The sequence below is a fragment of the Oncorhynchus gorbuscha genome, linkage group LG08, assembly GCF_021184085.1.
Source record: "Oncorhynchus gorbuscha isolate QuinsamMale2020 ecotype Even-year linkage group LG08, OgorEven_v1.0, whole genome shotgun sequence".
Taxonomy (NCBI): domain Eukaryota; kingdom Metazoa; phylum Chordata; class Actinopteri; order Salmoniformes; family Salmonidae; genus Oncorhynchus; species Oncorhynchus gorbuscha.
Genome location: NC_060180.1, coordinates 64805127 through 64828055, shown reverse-complemented (window position 1 = coordinate 64828055; position 22929 = coordinate 64805127). Strand labels below are relative to the sequence as shown.

At 43.5% G+C, this 22929-nt stretch overlaps 1 protein-coding gene across 1 annotated transcript in view; it reads left to right on the top strand.

The window, feature by feature from the left end:
• The window catches only part of LOC124041999 (solute carrier family 25 member 36-A-like), a 30674-nt gene extending 8121 nt beyond the window's left edge, over positions 1-22553 (top strand). Inside the window, 7 exon segments of the mRNA XM_046360253.1 lie at positions 193-357; positions 5164-5188; positions 5191-5243; positions 13308-13408; positions 19117-19183; positions 19710-20002; positions 20296-22553. Coding sequence (XP_046216209.1) covers positions 193-357; positions 5164-5188; positions 5191-5243; positions 13308-13408; positions 19117-19183; positions 19710-20002; positions 20296-20489 — 898 coding nt within the window. The 3' untranslated portion in view covers positions 20490-22553.
• The last annotated feature ends 376 nt before the right edge of the window (positions 22554-22929 follow it).

The following is a 22929-nucleotide window of genomic DNA, read 5'->3' as shown; positions in this document are numbered from 1 at the left end:
GTCTTCCTCCCATCTTCTTTCTTTCTCTCAACCCATCTAGGTGTGGGGGAACAGTGGGTGCTATTCTGACCTGCTTGTCTTCCTCCCATCTTCTTTCTTTCTCTCAACCCATCTAGGTGTGGGGGAACAGTGGGTGCTATTCTGACCTGCTTGTCTTCCTCCCATCTTCTTTCTTTCTCTCAACCCATCTAGGTGTGGGGGAACAGTGGGTGCTATTCTGACTTGTCCACTGGAAGTGGTAAAGACCAGACTACAGTCCTCTCATGTCACCTTCTACATCTCTGAGGTGCAGCTCAGCACCGTCAATGGGGCCAGTGTGGCCCGCATGGCCCCCCCGGGACCCCTCCACTGCCTCAAGTAAGTTCACAAACACACAGGGGTTACAGAGAATAGCCTACACATTCCATTGTTTGGACAGGGTTTGTTGGGTCACCGTCTCGGGAAGACTAGAAGTTTCTCGCCACGTTTCACTCAAGGCCACCTGCAGTATCTCACATGTCATTTTGACACAACACCCAATGATTCAAAGATGAGTTTCTGTAGGAGAGTGTTGTCAGACAAACATCTTGACGTTTCCTTTTTAATGGTCATGAAGCGGGCGTCTTTTTATTGTCCTCTAAGGTTAAAGTTTACTCTTCAACCCCCCCCCCAAAAGGCAACGACAGTTTGTCATAGCTAAAGCAAGACTGTCATAATAGACTACGGTCTGGGAATCTTGCTTTGCTTTTCAGCATTTTGATTGCATCAATATGGTTCTCCCACACATATTGAACCACATAGTGGGGTTCTATAATCTCAGATTGGGGATGTAGTTTAGCAGTCATCATTGCTAAGGCTGAAATATCCCTTATCATATTGGATAAGTACAAGTTGTTCTATAGCATACTTAAATCTGCATCACTCACTTGTAAAAATAGAATGAGAACAGGGATTACTGTGGTTCTGCTTTGGTTTGCTGTGGAACTACCCACGTAAGTATCGTAGAGGGCAACTTTCTCCTTTGCCTTAGTTTTTAAAAACATTTAGTCTATACCACTGCACTGTGACTATTCCAACTCCTTCCTATCCTCCATATTGCTAAGAGAAAACATTAACCCCTTAATCTTCTCCTTTCGTATTGCTCTGTAAAAGCCCTCTGCTGATCGGACTAGAATAGAGGCTGAAATACATAGAGGACAAGGAAATAGACACGTTCTTTGCAGCTGTTATTTTAATGTGGACAGTGGCACAGTGAATGAATGTCCCTCATACCAACAGCTGTTTAGATGCCCTCACCTTAAACATTTTCCACACCACGGGGCCAGGAGGCACAGCCAGTTTCATAACTGGCGTAGTAAAGGGAGCAAAAAGCTAGGGCTGGCACGGTAATCTGGTAACCAACGATTATGGACATTTAAAATACCTGTTTTAATACAAAACAATATATATTTTCAAGTCGACAAACTACCCAACAGCAGTAAAGTAAAAGTAAGCCTGGTTCACATCTAATAGCCATTGTTTATTTTTTGAATAAGGCAAGAGGAGAGACATGAATATCCAGTTTTAGAATTTTGTGTGTGGAATGAGAAGCTGACTGAAGACGGCCAGACATGCGGTTGACTCCATTTCCGCGGTAAGATGGACTCTTTATGACGTGATGAAATTGGTGCTTCTTGTTTTAGCAAGGTGGTGTGGCAAATGTGTGTGTGCATTGTACGTTGAGTATTTTTTTTACATAATAAGGCTGCAAAGTAACAATGTGGCAAAAGTCAAGGGTGGAATACTTTCTGAATGCACTGCATCATGAAATGCATGCACCTAATGGCTTACCAAGAACAGGGCCCAATCTGACAGAAAGATCTTCAAGCCATCCCCTCTACCAGCTGTCAGCTTAGCTAAACAGTAAACACAGGACACCTCCCCCTGCAGCACATACAGTCTGGAGCGAAGGAGAGGAGAAAATATGCATATTTTTGGGCTATTTGACTGATGACCATGGTCATTTGGCTGACAAAAAACCGTCATCCAAAGTTCCTTGACTCACAGCCCTACAGTTTGAGGGGTAATACCAAATACATTGGGCCATAGACCTTGTAGTTGTATGGGCATATCACTTTCTTCACAAGGTCTGTTCAACAAATTTTGACCATCCAACCAAACATACTCTTTTTAGACATAATTAGGTGTTTCAAATTTTCAGTTAATATATTAACCTTGAATTCAACTAGTTATGTACAGTTGAAGTCAGAAGTTTACATGCATTTAAACTCACAATTTAAATTCCTGACATTTAATCCTAGTAACAATTCCTTGTCTTAGGTCAGTTAGGATCACAACTTTATTTGAAGAATGTGAAATGTCAGAATAATAGTAGAGTGATTTATTTAAACTTTTATTTATTTCATCAAATTCCCAGTGGGTCAGAGGTTTACATACACTCAACTAGTATTTCGTAGCATTGCCTTGTTTAAATTGTTTAACTTGGGTCAAATGTTTCGGGTAGCCTTCCACAAGCTTCCCACAATAAGTTGGGTGAATTTTGGCCCATTCTTCCTGACAGAGCTTGTGTAACGGAGTCAGGTTTGTAGGCCTCCTTGCTTCACACACTTTTTCTATAGGATTGAGGTCAGGGCTTTGTGATGGTCACTCCAATGCCTTGACTTTGTTGTCCTTAAACCATTTTGCCGCGATGTCGGAAGTATGCTTGGGGTCATTGTCCATTTGGAAGAACCATTTACAACCAAGCTTTAACTTCCTGACTGATGTCTTGATGTTGCTTCTTCAATATATCCACATCATTTTACTTCCTCATGATTCCATCTATTTTGTGAAGTGCACCAGTCCCTCCTACAGCAAAGCATCCCCACAACATGATGCTGCCACCCCCGTGTTTCACGGTTGGGATCATGTTCTTCGACTTGCAAGCCTCCCCTTTTTTCTCCAAACATAATGGTGTGCATACACTTGTGTGTAAAAGGTGGTTGTTGTGAAATTGTTAGGTTAGATTACGCGGTGGTTATTACTGCATTGTCGGAACTAGAAGCAGAAGCATTTCGCTACACTCACATTAACATCTGCTAACCATGTGTACGTGACAAATAAGATTTGATTTGGTCATTATTGCCAAACAGTTCTTTTTTTGTTTCATCAGACCAGACAACATTTCTCCAAAAAGTATGATCTTTGTCCCCATGTGCAGTTGCAAACCGTAGTCTGACTTTTTTTATTGCGGTTTTGGAGCAGTGGCTTCTTCCTTGCTGAGCGGCCATTCAGGTTATGTGATACAGGATCGTTTTACTGTGGATATAGATACTTTTGTACCTGTTTCCTCCAGCGTTTTCACAAGGTTCTTTGCTGTTGTTCTGGGATTGATTTGCACCTTTCACACCATAGTACGTTCATCTCTAGGAGACAGAATGTGTCTCCTTCATGAGAGGTATGACTGCTGCGTGGTCCCATGGTGTTTATACTTGCGTATTGTTTGTACAGATGAACGTTGTACCTTCAGGCATTTGGAAATTGCTCCCAATGATAAACCTCCACATTTTGTTGTTGTTGAGGTCTTGGCTGATTTTCTTTTGATTTTCCAATGATGTCAAGCAAAGAGGCACTGAGTTTGAAGGTAGGCCTTGAAATACATCCACAGGTACACCTCCGATTGACTCAAATGCCTATCAGAAGCTTTTAAAGCCATGACATAATTTTCTGGAATTAGCTGAAGCTGTTTAAAGGCACAGTCAATTTAGTGTATGTAAACTTCTCACCCACTGGAATTGTGATACATTGAAATAATCTGTCTGTTAACAATTGCTGGAAAAAAGTAGAAAGTAGATGTCCTAACCAACTTGCCAAAACTATAGTTTGTTAACAGGAAATTTGTGGAGTCATTTGAAAAAAAAAAAAAGTTTTAATGACTCAAACCTAAGTGTATGTAAACTTCTGACTTCAAATGTATCATCAATTGCCTCATCACCATAAAAGCCAGTTCATTGCTTAGATACAAAGATTTCCCTTCTAGTGAAATATCGATGAAGCTACTTGTTTTTTTACATTAGATTTTTTTATTAAGATGGCTAAAGTCAGGTTTTGGCTGAAGGCTTTGTTCTGTTGGATCACCGCTCTGCTGCAGTGTTCTTGGGCCTGCCCCCCCCTTCTCCATCAGTCAATCACCATGCTTTTGCCCTGGAAGCACTAACTGAAACCCAACACCACCACTAAGCAGCACAGGGAGAGGAAAACAACTTGCAGAAGTGGGTCACCACCGAATGCAGCGTAGGCCAAATCGCATTTAGAACAGAGGTAGCTCTTTATGAGCAGTCCTGACTGCGTAGTAGACTGAATTCGCAGATGAATTTAGAGGCCTTAATCCTTGAATTGAAGCTTCGCTCTGTCACTGCTTTGAATATCTCCATGAATGAAGTTAATGGTGGAATAACCTTGGGTGACACTAAACAACATGAACCCCAACAGCCATTACCATGTTACATAGAGCAGCTCATTGCATTGCTGACCTTTTTATAATTCACATTTACATGTTAGTCATTTAGCAGATGCTCTTATCCAGAGTGACTTACAGCAGCAATTAGGGTTAAGTGTACTCAGGGGTTTGAACCAGAGACTGTTCGGTTTCTGGCCCAATGTTCTTAATCGCTAGGCTACCAGCCGTCCTAATAACGTCTTGTCTCCATTCGAGGCCTGCTGTCTTACCTGGGGCTAACTGGTCGGGAGGCCACCTAACCCTAGCTGACTGAGCCAGATCGTTGTATGTGAATAGACACCGGCTGGAAAAGCGGTTTTAACCAAACCGCATTCAGGATTAAAACAACACACTGTATTAAAAAGAAAAAGGTCACATAGACAAATGCTGAAATCCATCATCTAATGTAATGCATAATCAGCTAGCTATGTTGATCTGTTTTGACACTTTTGGTTCCTTTCAGCCATCTTGCAAAAACACACAGTATCAGGAAATGTACCATATATGCATCTGTTTATTACAGTATTAGTCGCCAATGGACAAATTTAGGTAAAGGCCGATGTGCTATGGTCATGGCAGACTGATTATCCACGTTGGCACCAGCCCACTATCTTGATAGCCATCTTTTCTTATGTTTCAGCATATCAGTAATTAACACTTTGCGCTATGCTAGCTATTCATACACCTCTTCCTCTCTCCCTCGACAGGTTGATACTGGAGAAGGAGGGACCGCGCGCTCGCTGTTCAGAGGCCTTGGGCCCAACCTGGTGGGTGTGGCTCCTTCCAGGTATGACCTCCCTTCCTGTGCAGTAATTTGTCCTGTTGTGGCTTCTGCTAGCATTTTCTTCTCTTTCTATGTATGCTATTTTATAGTTTTTTTTTCTGGCTTCAGATGTAAAGGGTTGTGGCTAGGAAACCTAGATGTATTTTGTATTTGGTTTTCCATTATTTGACCTTGATGATAGCAATTCCATTTTGTAACCACATCGGAGGACGACACAATTTTACATAATCTTCTTCCAGGTAACCCCCCCCCCCCCCCCAAATGAATTTCTGCAGTTTAATTGCCAGTAAAATTCCACTCCCTCCCTGTCTTCATCTTCCATCTCCACAGGGGCATTATTCACACTACCTAGTGGTAGAACCCAGACTGAAATGACTGTTCTTTGTGTTAGCCCTATTACGCAACAGTAGCCTCCTGGTCCAGTCTGTTAATCACAGTCACTGTGGGCAGAGTATCGGCTGTCCACTGGGTCAGGGCTAGAAGGGATACAGCTTTTGTCAAATTAACGACAGATTTGACTTTGCGTAGCAGGTTATTCAAATTAGGTTGTTAGGAAAAGGGTTGGTAAAATGAAAAAAATGCGCTTTGTAAATTTTCTTTGAGTATCTTTGAGTATCTGAATGTCTCTTTCCTTCTCTGTATGTAGATCATCTCTCTCATTCTGCTAGTCTGGTCCTCTGTGGGGCGTTAAATGCCCTTGACGGTCTTCCCTGTTTCCGTCTGTGTGTGTGTGACAGGGATTTCCGTTAGGAAAATGTGAAGCCGAACAACATGCCCGGAAAGATTTAAATATACCAGTCATTTGAGAAATGTACCGGAGCTGTCTGCGTTGCGTGCATAACCCATTAGGGCATCCACCCACGGTGCTCAGAATAACAGACATCACATTTACACTGGTAATACATCTGAACAGAACATGCAACTACTATGATGAAGCAGACAATAAAACTTAATTTTCAAACATTTGCCAAAAATGCCATTCTAAACAGCTCACTTGGAAAAACACTATTCAAATAGTGCACCTGCAGAGGTTCCATGACTTAGAAAGAGGGGAATCTAAAGATCCAACAACTAGGATGGGTTGTTAGTGACGAGGGTTGTGCCTTCGGCTTCTGGACAATGAAATAATGTTGATATTAAAACCAATAGAACAGGAGAAAAACGGCATAGTGGTGGGTCCAATAGAGAAGGAAATGGAAATGCATTTGCCAAAATGATATAATTACTCCTGTCTATACAGAAATATAATAATTCAAAATACTTCACCAGAAAGAATGACTTCGCCACAGAGGAATCGAGGATCATTTGTTTCTTAATATTTTGTTGTTGTGGATTGTTACAAGCTATGCTTATTTGAGAAGCTGACAATATGGGCAGTGCGTGAGGCAATAGGCCTAGTTGATTATTGCTTTCAGTGAAAACCATCTAAAAAATATGTGACTGTCTTGGGTGTAATTTAATATGTTGAGACGAGGAAGGAGAGTGGTGTGTGTGGTGACTATATAGGCAAGTCTCTCCAGAATGGTTCAGCGGTCTCCCTGTAATTTATTTTGCATTCGTTGTGTGAATTGTTTGCCCTTTTTTGGTTTTATCAATTCCCTATTACATACAAACCTACGTGGGCATCTGCTCGTCGAACGTCTCATTCCAAAATCCTGGACATTAACATGGAGTTGGTCCCCCCTACTTTGCTGCTATAACAGTTTCCACTCTTCTGAGAAGGCTTTGCACTAAATGTTGGAACATTGCTGCGGGGTCTTGCTTCTATTCAGCTACAAGAGCATTCGTGAGATCGGCCACTGATGTTGGGCGATTAGACCTGGCTCGCAGTTGGCGTTCCAATTCATCCCAAAGGTGTTTGTTGAGGTCAGGGCTCTGTGCAGGCCAGTGAAGTTCTAACACGCCAATCTCGACAAACCATTTCTGCATGGACCTCGCTTTGTGCACGGGGTCATTGTCATGCTGAAATCGGAAATGGCCTGGCCTGCCACAAAGTTGGAAGCACAGAATCACTTAGACTATCATTGTATGCTGTAGTGTTAAGATTTCCCTTCACTGAAACTAAGGGGCCTAGCCCGAACCTAACTTTATAGTTGGCACTATACATTGGGGCAGGTTGTACTCCTGGCATCCGCCAAACCCAGATTCATCTTGTCGGACTGCCAGATGGTAAAGTGCTATATCATTCCAGAGAACGTGTTTCTACTGCTCCAGAGTCCAATGGCGGAGAGCATTCCACCACTCCAGCCGATGCTTGGCATGGTGCACTATGCACTTCAGCCCTCGGCGGTCCAGTTCTGTGAGCTTGTGTAGCCTACCACTTCGCGGCTGAGCCGTTGTTGCTTCGAAACGTTTCTAATTCACAATAACAGAACTTACAGTTTACAGAGGAAGCTCTAGCAGGGCAGAAATTTGACGAACTGACTTGTTGGAAAGGTGCTATTCTATGACGGTGCCACGTTGAAAGTCACTGAGCTTAACGGGGCAACGTAAGTAAGGCCATTCTAATACCAATGTTTGTCTATGGAGATTGCATGGCAGTGTGCTCAATTTTATACACCTGTCAGCAATGGATGTGGCTGAAATAGCCGAATCCGCTAATATGCTGCCTGGAAATGTAGGAAAGTGTTTGTTTTTTTTACATCTTTTCTATCTTTTCTATTTATTGCAAATGATAATGTATAGGAATTGTTCCTCACACAGCTATTTGAAAAGTCTTTACAACAATCTCCCTCTTGATAATCACCAATCCTCTCTGTGAAAGAGAAATGGAAGTTAAAGGCCTACTGCTGCGTTCCATACGCTCATTTCTTTAGCCGCCAATGGATCAGTGAATCAATGTGACCATATGGCATAGGCTGATGTCACAGTAATTTACTTTTAACCAAGGGTTGGAGCCGGTTCAAGGACAGAACCAAAAACTGGAAAATAATGAAATTGTTTTCAAGAGAAGAACCCTAACCTTAAAACGAGGGTGATCTATACTCTTCCCGGAACAGAACCGTTAACTTTATTTTACATTCCCACAGAAATTGCAACAAAGCGCCTATGCCAAGCCCTCTGTCACTCAAACTTACGCCACGTTCACGTGCTAGTCGGAACTTGAAAACTTGAAACGCAGTACGTGTATACCTACAACCAACTAACGATAACCAACGTCTGCCTGCCAGCTCGAAGTGTGTGTGGGTTACCTGCCACTCCGTTCTGAAGCATAGGTTGCTGTAGCCTACTGACGATGTTTGATTATGGATCTACTTTTTTAATGCTAGTTAAGGATACTATAGTTATCACGTTTCACATAAGATTTATTAACTACAAAAAGGTAAGACGTTTTAAATTCTAGTGCTACTCCGCACGCACAGGCTTGTTGACTAGCTAGCTAATGTTTGCTCTGGGGCGAGGGCGGCAAGCGAGGAGGGCCGGGAGCGGTAGGTATGGAGAGTGGGAGGAGAGGGGTGAGAGGGGTGGGAGGGCGGGGAGAGGTAGGGATGGGGAGGAGGGCAGGGAAAACGAGGAGGGAGGAAGGCAAGAAGGAGAGGTGGGAGGAAAGCGAGGTCGGGGAGGTTGGGAGAGGGGATAACGAGGAGGGCGGGGGAAAGCGGGGAGAAGGGGGGAAACGAGGGCGGGGAGAGGTAGGGAGGAGGGGCGGGGAGAGGTAGGGATGGAGAGGTGAGGAAAGCGAGGAGGGGGAGGGAGGAGGACTACGACGAGGGGAAGGCGGGGAGAGGGAGGATCACGGAGGGATGGGAGAGGTAGGGAGGAAAACGAGGAGGACGAGGAGAGTTAAGGAGAGGGCTGATAACGAGGAGGGTGGGGGAGGGAAACGAGGAGGGAGGAGGACCGGGAGGGAGGGAGGGGGGAAAGCGAGGAGGGTGTGGAGAGGGGAGGAGGGAGAACGAGGTGGGACGACAGTGAAGTGGAGCGGTAGCTGAGGACAGGGAGGATAGGGAGAGCGGGGGTTCTGGAGAGTCTGGGGGGGAGAGGGGTCGGAGAAACCGGGAAGGAGCGAGGTAGAACGGCAGGGAGGGAGAGGGTAAGGAGACAGACTAACCTGAGCACACACTGCCATAAAAATTACTGCAGTGGAAAGGGGGAGAATAATGAATCATTCTTCATTACTCATTCACTCCTACAGGGTTCTGTTCCTCAATACTCTCCTCAATGTTGCACTGGAACAGAGCAAAAACACCAATGCCATTTCTTCAATAAGCCCTGCCAGCGACTAAACGCTCACCAGGCTTTACCAACATTAACACAGCAAGGAACCTTATCCAACCAGACAGTGAAGTAACTGTAACACTGCTGCGTGCCATGGCTGTGGAAAGGACCTGGCTGATTGGTCTCCCCCTTGGCCTTTGCAGCCTGCTGCTCAGCAGAGCATATTGTTTGCCATTAGAGCATGGTTGGCTGGGCAGTCAGCTGTTCATCTACAGCACACTCCACATCACAAGCTTTAGACGAGTCCGCGTCACCACTATGAAGATCGGCCATCACTTAACAAACACGCATGAATATGCACCCAGTCTCTCACATGCACAGTGTACATAATCTCACTCTCACAAACATACACTTGCACACTAAGGGCAGGGTGAGCGAGCCAAGCGCTGGCGGGTCGTTGGGTTTTAATCCCCACAGCGGATATGTTTACTTGCGTTAATCCTCTGGAATATGAGTTTAGTAGAGGAAGCGTAGGAGTTGCATGGGAGATGAATCTCCAGCTAAAGCAGGACATGTGATTTGGGTGCCTGGTTGGGGATGAATTGTACTTTTTAATAATAAAATGTATAATTTTTGTGTAGATTGTTGACAAAAATAACAATTCAATCTGTTTTTGTCTTACTTTGTAACACAAAATGTGAAGAAATCCAAAGGGTTGTGGACTTTCTATAGGTGCTGTAGATGTTATTTTTATGTAGGTTGGTAACACACAAACGATCCAAATGTATGCAACAGGAGTTCCACGCCATATCAAATTGTGTTGGTCACATACACATATTTAGCAGATGTTATTGCGGGTGTAGCAAAATGCTTGTGTTCCTAGCTCCAACAGTGCAGCAGTATATACACAAATCTAAAAGTAAAAGAATGGAATAAAAAAGATAAGTATTAGATTGAGTAATGTCGGAGTGGCATTGACTAAAATCAAATGTTATGTCACATACACATGGTTAGCAGATGTTAATGTAGGGAAATGCTTGTGCTTCTAGTTCCGACAGTGCAGTAATAAACTTAGCGTGATAAAAAGAAACGTCCTCTCACTGTAAACTGCAAACTTAACACGTGTAAATATTTGTATGAACATAAGATTCAACAACTGAGACATAAACTGAACAAGTTCCACAGACATGTGACTAACAGAAATGGGATAATGTGTCCCTGAACAAAGGGAGGGGGTCAAAATCAAAAGTAACAGTCAGTATCTGGTGTGGCCACCAGCTGCATTAAGTACTGCAGTGTATCTCCTCATGGACTGCACCAGATTTGCCAGTTCTTGCTGTGAGATGTTACCCCACTCTTCCACCAAGGCACCTGCAAGTTCCCGGACATTTCTGGGGGGAATGGCCCTAGCCCTCACCTTCCGAACAAACAGGTCCCAGACATGCTCAATGGGATTGAGATCTGGGCTTTCTGCTAGCCATGGCAGAACACTGACATTCCTGTCTTGCATGAAATCACACACAGACCGCGCAGTATGGCTGGTGGCATTGTCATGCTGGAGGGTCATGTCAGGATGAGCCTGCAAGAAGAGTACCACATGAGGGAGGAGGATGTCTTCCCAGTAATGAACAGCGTTGAGATTGCTTGCAATCACAACAAGTACAGTCCGATGTTGCTGTGACACACCGCCCCAGACTATGATGGCCCTTCCACCTCCAAATCGATCCTGCTCCAGAGTACAGGCCTCTGCATAACGCTCATTCCTTCGATGATAAACACAAATCCGACCATCACCCCTGGTGAGACAAAACCGAGACTCGTCAGTGAAGAGCACTTTTTGCCAGTGACTGTGGGTTTGTGCCAATAAGTGAAGCTGTTGCCGGTGATGTCTGGTGAGGACCTGCCTTACAACAGGCCTACAAGCCCTCCGTCCAGCATCTCTCAGCCTATTGTGGACAGTCTGAGCACTGATGGAGGGTTTGTGCATTCCTGGTGTAACTCGGGCAGTTGTCGTTGCCATCCTGTACCTGTCCCGCAGGTGTGATGTTCGGATGTACCAAACCTGTCGGACATTGCAATTTATTGCCCTGGCCACATCTGCAGTCCTCATGCCTCCTTGCAGCATGCCTAAGGCACGTTCACACAGATGGGCGGGGACCCTGGGCATCTTTCTTTTGGTGATTTTTCAGTCACTAGAAAGGCCTCTTTAGTGTCCTAAGTTTTCATGACTGTGACCTTAATTGCCTACCGTCTGTTAGCTATTAGTGTCTTAATGACCGTTCCACAGGTGCATGTTTATTAATTGTTTATGGCTCATTGAACAAGCATGGGAAACATGGTTTAAACCCTTTACAATCTGGGAAGTTATTTGGAGTTTTATGTATTATCTTTGAAAGACTGGCTCCTGCAAAAGGGCCATGTCTTTTTTTGCTGAGTTTATCTAACAACTAATCTAACAATCCCCAACAACGACCTAATACACACACATCTAAAGGGGTGAATGAAAATATGTACATGTATACATGTGATATGAGTAATGTAAGATCTGTAAAAATACAGTACAATAGAATACAGTATATACATATGAGATGAGTAAAGCAGTATGTAAACATTTATTAAAGTGGCCATTGATTCCAAGTCTATGTATATAGGGCAGCAGCCTCTAAGGTGCAGGGTTGCGTAACTGGGCGGAAGCCGGCTGGTGAAGACTATTTAACAGTCTGGTGGCCTTGAGAGAGAAGCTGTTTTTCAGTCCCTCTGTCCCAGCTTTGATGGGATGATAGCGGGGTGAACAGGCCGTGGCTCAGGTGTTTTGTTGTCCTTGATTATCTTTTTCGCCTTCCTGTGACATCTGGTGCTGTAGGTGTCCTGGAGGGCAGGTAGTTTGCCCCCGGTGATGTGTTGGGCAGACCGCACCACCCTCTGGAGAGCCCTGCGGTTGCGGACAGTGCAGTTGCCATACCAGGCGGTGATACAGCCCGACAGGATGCTCTCAATTGTGCATCTGTAACAGTTTTAGTGGCCAAGCCAAATATCTTCAGCCTCCTGAGGTTGAAGAGGAGCTGTTCCACCCTTTTCACCACACTCTGTATGGGTGGACCAATTCAGATTATCATGATGTGGAAGCTTTCCACCTTCTCCACTGTGGTCCCGTCGATGTGGATAGGCTTGTGCTCTCTCTGCTGTTTCCTGAAGTCCATGATCAGCTCCTTTGTTTTGTTGATGTTGAGTGAGAGGTTATTTTCCTGGCACCACTCTCCCAGGGCCCTCACCTCCTCTCTGTAGGCTGTCTCGTCATTGTTGGTAATCAAGCCTACTACTGTTGTCTGCAAACTTGATGATTGAGTTGGAGTCGTGTGTGTGACTATGCATTCATGGGTGAACAGTGAATACAGGAGGGGGCTGAGCACCCACCCTTGTGGGGCCCCTGTGTTGAGGATCAGTGAAGTGGAGGTGTTTCCTACCTTCACCACTTGGGGGCACCCCGTCAGGAAGTCCAGGACCCAGTTTCACAGGGCGGAGTTCAGACCCAGGGCCCCAAGCTTAATCATGAGCTTGGAGGGTACTATGGTGTTCAATGCTGAGCTATAGTCAATGAACAGCATTCTTTCATAGGTATTCCTCTTGTCCAGATGGGATAGGGCAGTGCGATGGCAATTGCATCATCTGTGGATCTATTGGGGGGTAAGCAAGTTGAAGTGGGTCAATTTGGACAGAGGGCATTTTCCTGTGCTTTATACTGTGCAATTTTGCCCCAATCTCACAAAAATGAAACATTTTCTGTTTGCCATATTGGTATCGATTGTCATGACCCCCAAAAATATAGTTTAACAGTAACTGCTCAGTTAGGATATCGTTATTGATTGATTCCCTCTATTAGCTCACATCCATTCCCTCCTGTATCAACAGGGCCATCTACTTTGCATCCTACTCCACTGCCAAAGAGAAGCTGAACGGCGTGTTTGAGCCCGACTCTACACAGGTCCATATGGTGTCTGCAGGCCTAGCAGGTAACAGTTGTTCCACAAACTCCTCCTCTGCTGTCTATAGCCTGCTTGTCAGTGCAGTTTCTACTGCTTGTTGCTACATTCAAAGTTGACTTGTTTAGACAATTCATTTCCAGCTACTTATTTTATTTTGACTGATTACATAGAGAAGGGGATATGTTAAGTATTTATTTAAAGATATTTTGATTTTGTTTTTATTTTTTAAAGTAACTGGCCATATTTGTCTATTTGATTAAATGTTTGTTTTGTACATTTGTATCTTGCGGTATGGGGTGAATGGGGTTTCCTGTTAATTTGAACAGAATTCAATATTTTATTAACATTGCTCTAGCCTCTATCCAGCTAGGTGTTAGACATTGCCACTATATGGGTTGCCTTGTGGACGTTTTCCAGTGTTTTGAATATCAACCACAGATGGTTTGCCCGAAAGCACAATTGAAGACTTTCAGGATAAGTCTCTAGTATAAACCCTACTTTATATCTATAGTGAAAGTGAAGAGGTTATTCTGCCCTTCAATATTGTAGTTAAGTTGTATGTGAAAAAAATAATCTGTGTTCTCTGTCAAAGCACTTAGTAAGAAAAGACAGTGTGAAAAAGATAAAGCACAGAGTTAACTGTCAGTTACATTTTCTACTACTTCCACTCATATAGTGAACTGCTCTTGTGATTTCACACGGCAAATAGACCCACTGACCCACATTACTGCCTCTGTCCTACAATTATATACAGCCAACTTGGCAGAGGCCCAACGCTTTACTACATACAACTACAAGACTTACCACTAGCTAGCTGTCTGTTCCAGCAATAAAATAAATAACATCCTCAAAGTTTGGGTTGTGCTTTCCATCCCACCCCCACTTTCCCCAGTTTTTTCTCTTGAGGCTCTTTGACTCTCTCTCGAAGGACCCTAAATTGTGTTAACGTACCAGTTTGTTGCTAAACAGTGAGTTTGGCCCTTCAAGCGCTGTCTATGCTGTGTGTGTACAGTAGTAAAGGCCCCAGGGTGCTAACATGTCAGGGCCCTCACTGCGGGAGCCCCCGCCTCGCGGCGACACACCGGCCGGACGCCTCAGGTAGCACTCCATTTCCTTTCACTGGTATGACCATGATGATGCTATTGATGCTAGTAATGATGATGCTGGTTATAGGTCACTAGCTGGTTTGCAGCTCTTTCATCTCCTTTAACTTCTACATGATTGCACAGTCTTGATACACTACACTGTACCCCTTCCCCCTTTTTTTACCAGCCTGTTTACCCCCCCACCCACCCCCACTGAAGGTACATGAACAATACGCATTTTTAGATGTTTCTTAGTCTGCATATGAAGTGAAATGCTAACCTTGTCACTATTAGGTTTGAGGGTCCTTATTTGGTTCATCGTCATTTACTCTTGAACCGCTGACACCAGATGTACATCGCTGAACTTAAATAACCTACGTCTGCCCTCGTCTGATGACAATACTGTGCTGTAGATATCACTCATGTAACATACGTATGTCTATATACAGGATATAGGCTATCGGTGACAACCTAGTTCCAGACACTAGAAAATCCCTATTGGATTATGGCACTCCCAAAATGATTTGAAACACCTGAATCCTTTCCCTCAGTTACACATGCAGATAGAGAATAATTACCCAAAGATGCTTTTTAGTCAGCATTTTTTAAATTTGATATAGTGGCAGTTTTCCAAGTACAAATGATAGAAACATGCTTACTGACTTTTTCAATTACAGATGTAGAATGAATAGACCATTTTAATTTAGACAACATACACTGAGTATACAAAACATTAAGAACACCTGTTCTTTCAATGACCGACTGACCAGGTGATTCCAGGTGAAAGCTATGATTCCGTATTGATGTCACTTGTTAAATCTACTTCAATCAGTGTAGATGAAGGGGAGGAAACAGGTTAAAGAAGGATTAAGCCCCCAGACAATAAAGCCATTGATTGTGTATGTGTGCCATTCAGAGGGTGAATGGGCAAGACAAAAGATTGAAGTGCCTTTGGACGGGGTATGGTGGTAGGTGCCAGGCTGCAACACTGCTGGGTTTTTCACGCTCAACAGTTTCCCGTGTATATCAAGAATGGTCCATCACCAAAGGACATCCAGACAACTTGGAACAACGCTTTCGACATCTTGTAGAGTCCATGCCCTGGCGAATTGAGGCTGTTCTGAGGGCAAAAGGGGAGTGCTCAATATTAGGAAGGTGTTCCTAGTGTTTGGTATACTTGGTGTTGATTCATAATCATACCCACTACTGGCCTATAAATCATGCCCATTTTGCAGTCATTCAACTCCCTGAACCCTCTCTATAGGAGTTCAGGAGTGGAGCTAAGAACTGTTCTCCAGCTGCACATCTAAACCATTTTCCCTAGTAAATATAACACATGAGTAGGAGTTGCCACACATACTCATGCCTTCTCTTGAGTTCAACACAACCACAGTTTGCTCAGGGCCTAGTGTCCATAAATCTCCTGTATAGACTTGCTAGTTAATGTGGTTAATTTACGCTGGATCAGGACCCCATAGTATGTCAAGAGCCTTGAACTACGTTGTGGACTCTGACAACCACAATAAGTGACACTCTTTGTGCACAGATATCACATCTATCATATATTTTAAGAGGGGCCCCTTTCAGCCTAAAGCACACTGCATTATAGCAGATGTCTAGTGCTGTACTGTAATAACACTGGAACTGGGTCACGCCATTGAATTAATTTAGATATGAAACGGCTGACACTCCAGTAATATGTTTCATTTGGGGGAAAAGTTCTATGCATTTGAGACCTCTGTTCTCCACACAGTCCTTTGTCTAACATAAAAATGGCATTAATGCTTCACTTTTGGAAGTTGTTCAGGCGATCAGAAACCGATGGGTGGGTCTTGTTGAATTGGCGTATCACAACACTGTTTATCAGAGAGAAACAAATTCTCCACTCAGCGATATTCCGTTTAACTTATTCCGCTTTGGTCCTCTTGAATTACTCAAGAAGGCCAGACTCCATTTAGTTTCCTCATGGCAGCCAATGAGGCCTTCAGCTGAGGCTCACACCATGACGTCGTTCATACAATTCCTTTCTCTTGAGATGTAGGCCTACTGTAGGGCTGAGTTCACCTCATCTGGGAGCTAGCTACTATTGTTCAAATTACATTTACTAAATTCATTGACTAATTTATAGGGTAGAATTTAATCGGGCACACTTGTTGTCATTTCATAGACTTAAGTCTGCTTGACAAGGTTAGCATTTCAACCCTCTGGCATTATTTGACCTTTTATTTTAATTTTATTGTAACTCTTTCAATGTTGACTTTGTCCCCCATTTTATTTGACCCCATCGTTACTGTTTAGAATCAATAAAAGTGACTGTGGTAATGATGCCATTGGTTGACAATGATTGGCACCTGTAGCATCGTTGAAATATATATTTTATTATTGTGTACCACACATGTTTATTAGTTTTGTCCTGCACATAATGAATATACCAGTGGGGTGATGTTCATTTACAACAGATACAGTACCTGACAAAACGTAGGGGAGCGAAACGACACGAGATGGCCTCTTGCATTTTAAAACAGGTGTGGGTCGGGTAAGGTCAAGAGTTTGAGGGTTAGAGTGGGGAGGAAGAGACCCCCCCACACACACACACACACACCCTTTTCTCCTCTCCCACCTTGGTTGGTTTAAAAAAGGGTGGGTAAAAATGTGGGGAGGATTCTTAAGTTTATATGTAAAAAGGGGGATTTGGGGAGGCTTGGGGATCTTACCTGTTTATATCAGATTGGGGGAGATGGGGGTGATACCTGTCATCCTATTTTACCTGTTAAAAAATACAGGGATTTGGTAGGATTGGTAGGTTTCTTCTTCATCTATGTAAATAAAGGGAGTTTGTGGGTGGGTTGGTTGGTTGACTGCTGCCTGTGTGTGACTGTGGTCATTTTAGGGATTTACTGTAGCTTTCACCCCTGCGTGAGGGGGGAGAGCCCCCGCCACCTCAGCCCCCCCATATCTGCAGGCTTCTAGCTGCAGCTGTGAGGCGGAGTAGCTTTGCCCCTACTCTGTGAGTACACGCCATAGACGCTATCTCCTTCTTCTTCTTCTTCAACAGACTTGTCATCCTCTTCATGCAGTTTCCTTAGGACTGTGTCACTTGATACAGTAGAAGATCTAGTCGTGCGTACTGTACTGTAGACGTCCCCTGGTTTCTTGTTTAGAGAAGATGCTATGTAGTGATCTAAATGTATGTTGATTTTCAAATGGTCATGTTTTAAATTATGTTCCTGTTTGGAGGTTTAGTATCTTGACCACATCGGTACAGAGCACAAGTGATGTGCAGGATTTACTGTCTGTATTTTAAAAATGCACACATGATCACACTAGAATGACCTGCACCTTATACATTTGTCATATACCTTGTAATGTATATGACATAACACTCCTGTGTGAATTAGCATACTGACTTGTTGCATTGTCAGGAGACTCATTGGTCTCTTGTTATAAAAAATAAAAAAAAGAATCAAACTCAAATTTAGTACAAGCAACTTATTAATAACACTATTAAACTAGTAAATGTTTTGGTATTCATAAATACACCTAGTTTCCCCGGGAAATAACATCCGCCTACTTGTCCACTTTGTGATTTTCCCTCTTTGGTCCTCTTGAATAATTCAAGAAGGCCAGACTCCATTTTAGTTTCCTCATGGCAGCCAATGAGGCCTTCAGCTGAGGCTCACACCATGACGTCGTTCATACAAGGACTTTCTCTTAAGATGTAGGCCTACTGTAGGGCTGAGCTCACCTCATCTGGGAGCTAGCTACTATTGTTCAAATTACATTTACTCAATTAATTGACTAATTTAAATGGTAGTATTTTATCAGGCACACTTAATCAGAGTGAAGTATAATAATGATGTTCATTGAGGGGGCTGAACAATAGCATAGCACTATGCTATATCATTCTGTAATGCCTTCCGTGTACATGAGATTCAGGCCCACCTTGTTTATTAACACTAAGGAATAGTATTTATAGTAATTATAGGCTTTATCTTGGTTATATTTGTTGCAACTTGTAAATATGAAGAATGTGGACTGTATCTTTAAGCTGAGTTTTTGCCTGTACTGTAATAACCTTGAGGAATCTAATCAGTCCATACAATACCATTCCTGTGAGGGACAGTCTGCCCTTAACAAAGGTAATCAAGTTTAAATGTTTTATCATCTCTGGTACCAGAGCACCAGCGATAAAAGGAAATATTTTACAAGATTGCCTGGTTAAATAGAGGTAAATAAACCGCTCGTAAAAGGCCAAATAAACACAGCTTAAAGATGTCAACAAAGCTTACACACACTGCTGCCAGTTGAGAAGGAAATGTTTAGAGTGCACCGGGGTTGTATTTCACAAAACGCAGGATCCATAGGTAGGCCAGCAGTCAGTTCTAACTCTTACTTTTCTAGTTCATAAAGCCAGCTGAAGTTGAATGTCGTTGGGTTACTACTGCAAGTATTGAATCTGTAATATTGTTCCCTATATTCAAGTTGATCTTCCTTTATCATCCAGGAAATACAGTTGTTAGATGGCTGGCTCACTCATTGGTGGTGCTTTGTGAAATATGCACCCCCATTGTATATATCTCTGTCCTTGGATAGGCTGAGTCCTTCACACAGTCACTCCCCCTGTCTGAACCTCTGAACTCTTCTTCCCAGGGTTCACTGCTATCACGGCGACCAATCCCATCTGGTTGATCAAGACCCGGTTGCAGCTGGATGCCAGGTAAGCACTGAGGAGGGAGGCTGTATCTAGGCCACATGCTGTAAAAGTATTTGATTCCCCAAAGTCAGAATGCAGCCAATTTGAAATTCCCTAAGCTTTTACGTTAGTCCACAGATGTTTCATATTTTGTTGGTTCTCTAAATACTGTATGTTATGCATTGTCATGCTTATTGTAGCCTAGTGGTTAGAGCGTTGGACTATTAACCGAAAGTTTGCACGATCGAATCCCCGAGCTGACAAATCTGTCGTTCTGCCCCTGAACAAGGCAGTAAACCCACTGTTCACCAGTAGGCCATCATTGTAAATAAGAATTTGTTCTTAACTGACTTGCCTGGTTAAATAGAGGTAAAATAAAATATTGTTTTGATTCATTGTGCTAAGGGAAACGGTGTTATTCTGAGTACTAGTAGAGCATATTACGTTATTGGATGTTGCGAATCCCTTAATATGTTACTTACTTGCCAAATGTATTCCGTTTAGCTATAAAGACCCCCCCCCCCCCCCCCCCAACGTGTTTTTACCACAGAAACCGTGGCGAGAGGCGCATGAATGCGTTTGAGTGTGTGCGGCGGGTCTACCAGGCGGAGGGCTGGCGGGGCTTCTATCGGGGTATGTCTGCCTCGTATGCCGGCATCTCCGAGACTGTCATCCATTTTGTCATCTATGAGAGCATCAAGCGCAAGCTGATGGAGTCCAGGGCCCAGGCCAGCATGGATCAGGACGAGGACGAGTCGGTGAGGGATGCCTCAGACTTTGTGGGCATGATGCTGGCCGCCGCCACCTCCAAGACCTGTGCCACCTCTCTCGCCTACCCCCACGGTATGCATGTGTATCACCCTTATGGTTATTGTTTGATATGATATTTGTATCGCCAATGATACATATTTTTAAACTGAGTCGGGGTTAATCAGTCTATCCCCCCCTTTCTCTCCTCTCTCCTGTCCTCCCCCTTTTCTCTCTGTCCTCTCTCCTGTCCTCTCTCCTGTCCTCTCTCCTGTCCTCTCTCCTGTCCTCTCTCCTGTCCTCTCTCCTGTCCTCTCTCCTGTCCTCTCTCCTGTCCTCTCTCTCCTGTACTCTCTCCTGTGCTCTCCTGTTCTCTCTTCCCTTTGTAGAGGTGATCCGCACCCGGCTACGAGAGGAGGGCAGCAAGTACCGCTCCTTCTTCCAGACATTACTGACAGTACCTAAGGAGGAGGGCTACCGCGCCCTGTACCGTGGTCTCACCACCCATCTGGTCCGCCAGATCCCCAACACCGCCATCATGATGTCCACCTACGAGATGGTGGTCTACATGCTACAACGCTAGCCCCTCCCCTTCCTGTCTGGAGAGAAAGTAGGAAGTGACTGACTTGGTTGGGCATATCTAAGATGGAGACCAAAGGAAAACTGATATGGACCAGAACCAAGAAGAAAGAACAGGAGCCCCCCTACTCCCCATCCAACAACCTCACACCCTAATCCTACAGGTTGACCCTCAAGGGGGCTCTATGGTCTGGGGACAGAGAGAAACAGTTGGGTCAGTCTTTTTATAGAGCCTGTCAAACAGGAGATGTCTCTGAAGGAAAGACGGATATCATGTTGTGGCCTTTAAAGAGTTTTAAGTTTGTCGCTGTGTCTTTTGTAGAATGAAACCAAACTGCTTTAGCCTGTATCGGAAATTACAATCTGAAAGGGAATGTTTGAAAACAATCGATCAAAAACTGCTGTCATAACACTGAAGATTACATAAAATTCTCCAGTAGATGCATTTGATTAAATTAGTGCTTTTTCACTAGGATTTAACATGTAAGCTAATATTTGAAACGAGCTTAGCATGCTCTGTTTCAGTAACTTGAAACCAAGTTTGGTGGATGGGTATCTTTATTTTCAACTGATTCCCCCCCAGATCACTTTTTCAAGCAATAATTTTGCTAGGACTGTTTGAGTGGGGAGGGGAAAGCTAGCTACTATTGGAAGAGAGGTTTGGAACTCTTTCTTATTGGTCTATTAACTGATTTCAAAGCTCCATCCCACCTAAACAGGCCGAAATTTCAGGTCTCTTCAAACAGCTCTTACACTAAAAGGGCATTATCATAATTTTTACAACTTCACAATATTCCAACCTCCATTGTGTATAAAACACAGTAAAATAATGTTTTTGACTGCACTGGGCCTTTAAAATCTTGTCACAATAAAGCAAACGCCAACCTAGTGTCTTAATAGGGCGTTGGGCCACTACAAGCAACCAAAACCGCTTCAATGCGCTTTGGCATCGATTCTGTGTCTGGAACTCTATTGAAGGGATGCGACACACATTCTTTCAGGAGAAATGTCATAATTTGGTGTTTTGTTGATAGTGGTGGATAATGTGGTCTCGGGCGTCGCTCCATAATCTCCAATAAGTCTTCAATCAGGTTGAGATCTGGTGACTAAGCCCTCTATTTTCCTATGAAACTCCTCTTTTAAAGTCCCTGAGAAAAAACTGGGCATTTTTATACATGACCCTAAGCATGATGGGATGTTAATTGCTTAATTAACTCAAGAACCACACCTGTGTGGATGCACCTGCTTTCAATATACTTTGTATCCATCATTTACGCAAGTGTTTTCTTTTATTTTGGCAGTTTACCTGTATATCAAAAGAAAATAGCAAGCAAACCATACATGCACTACAACGAGTTTGTCTTCAAGCATTCCCCTGAAGGTTCGAGTTTCCCGTTATAGTCTGAAGCATTGCATATGGTGCACTGCTGCACAAGACTAGTGATCGCCGATCACAACACATGCCTCACACTTAACCAGTGGTTTATTTGTTTTGAAAGCCGACTATCATTTCAGTGTTTTTGTATAACGGTATTGTTTCTCTGATACTAGTCATTGTGAAGGACCTAGTTGTCTCGTGAATGAACTAGACTTCACTACCCTAGAAGGGTACCAACATTTAGCAGGTTAGAGATCTATATATCGGTGTGATGCCGCTACTTGATGATAATTTAAGTGTTGAAGCAAGGTTGTGTTAATGTTTATTTCATCACTACTCCCAACCTGAGTGTTTGCAAGACTCTGTGTGTGTGTGTGTGTGTGTGTGTGTGTGTGTGTGTGTGTGTGTGTGTGTGTGTGTGTGTGTGTGTGTGTGTGTGTGTGTGTGTGTGTGTGTGTGTGTGTTGCTGTGCATTTGACTCCGTTTGTGTATTTTTGTGTGTTTGTGGGGTGAGAGCGAACATCCCTGATATCTGGTAGAGTTCCCTCCACTAAAAGTGAATCATGTATACTGAACAAAAATATAAATGCAACTGTTTTTACTGAGTTACAGTTCATATAAGGAAATCAGTCAATTGAAATAATTGTATGAGGCCCTAATCTATGGATTTCACATGACTGGAAATACAGATATGCATTGGTTGGTCACAGATACCTTATTAAAAGAAGTGGTCTTCGCAATGGGCCTCAGGATCTTGTCACATTATTTCTGTGCATTCAAATGTTCATTGATCAAATGCAATTGTGTTCGTTGACATCAGCAAACGGCTCACCCACACGACGCCATACACGTGGCCTGCGGTTGTGAGGCTGATTGGACGTGCTGCTAAATTCTCTAAAATGACGGAGGTGGTTTATGGTAGAGAAATTAACATTCAATTATCTGGCAACATGTGGGCATTCCTGCAGTCAACATGCCAATTGCACACTCTCTCAAAATCTGAGACATCTGTGGCATTGTGTTTGACAAAACTGCACATGTTAGAGTGGCCTTTTATTGTCCCCAG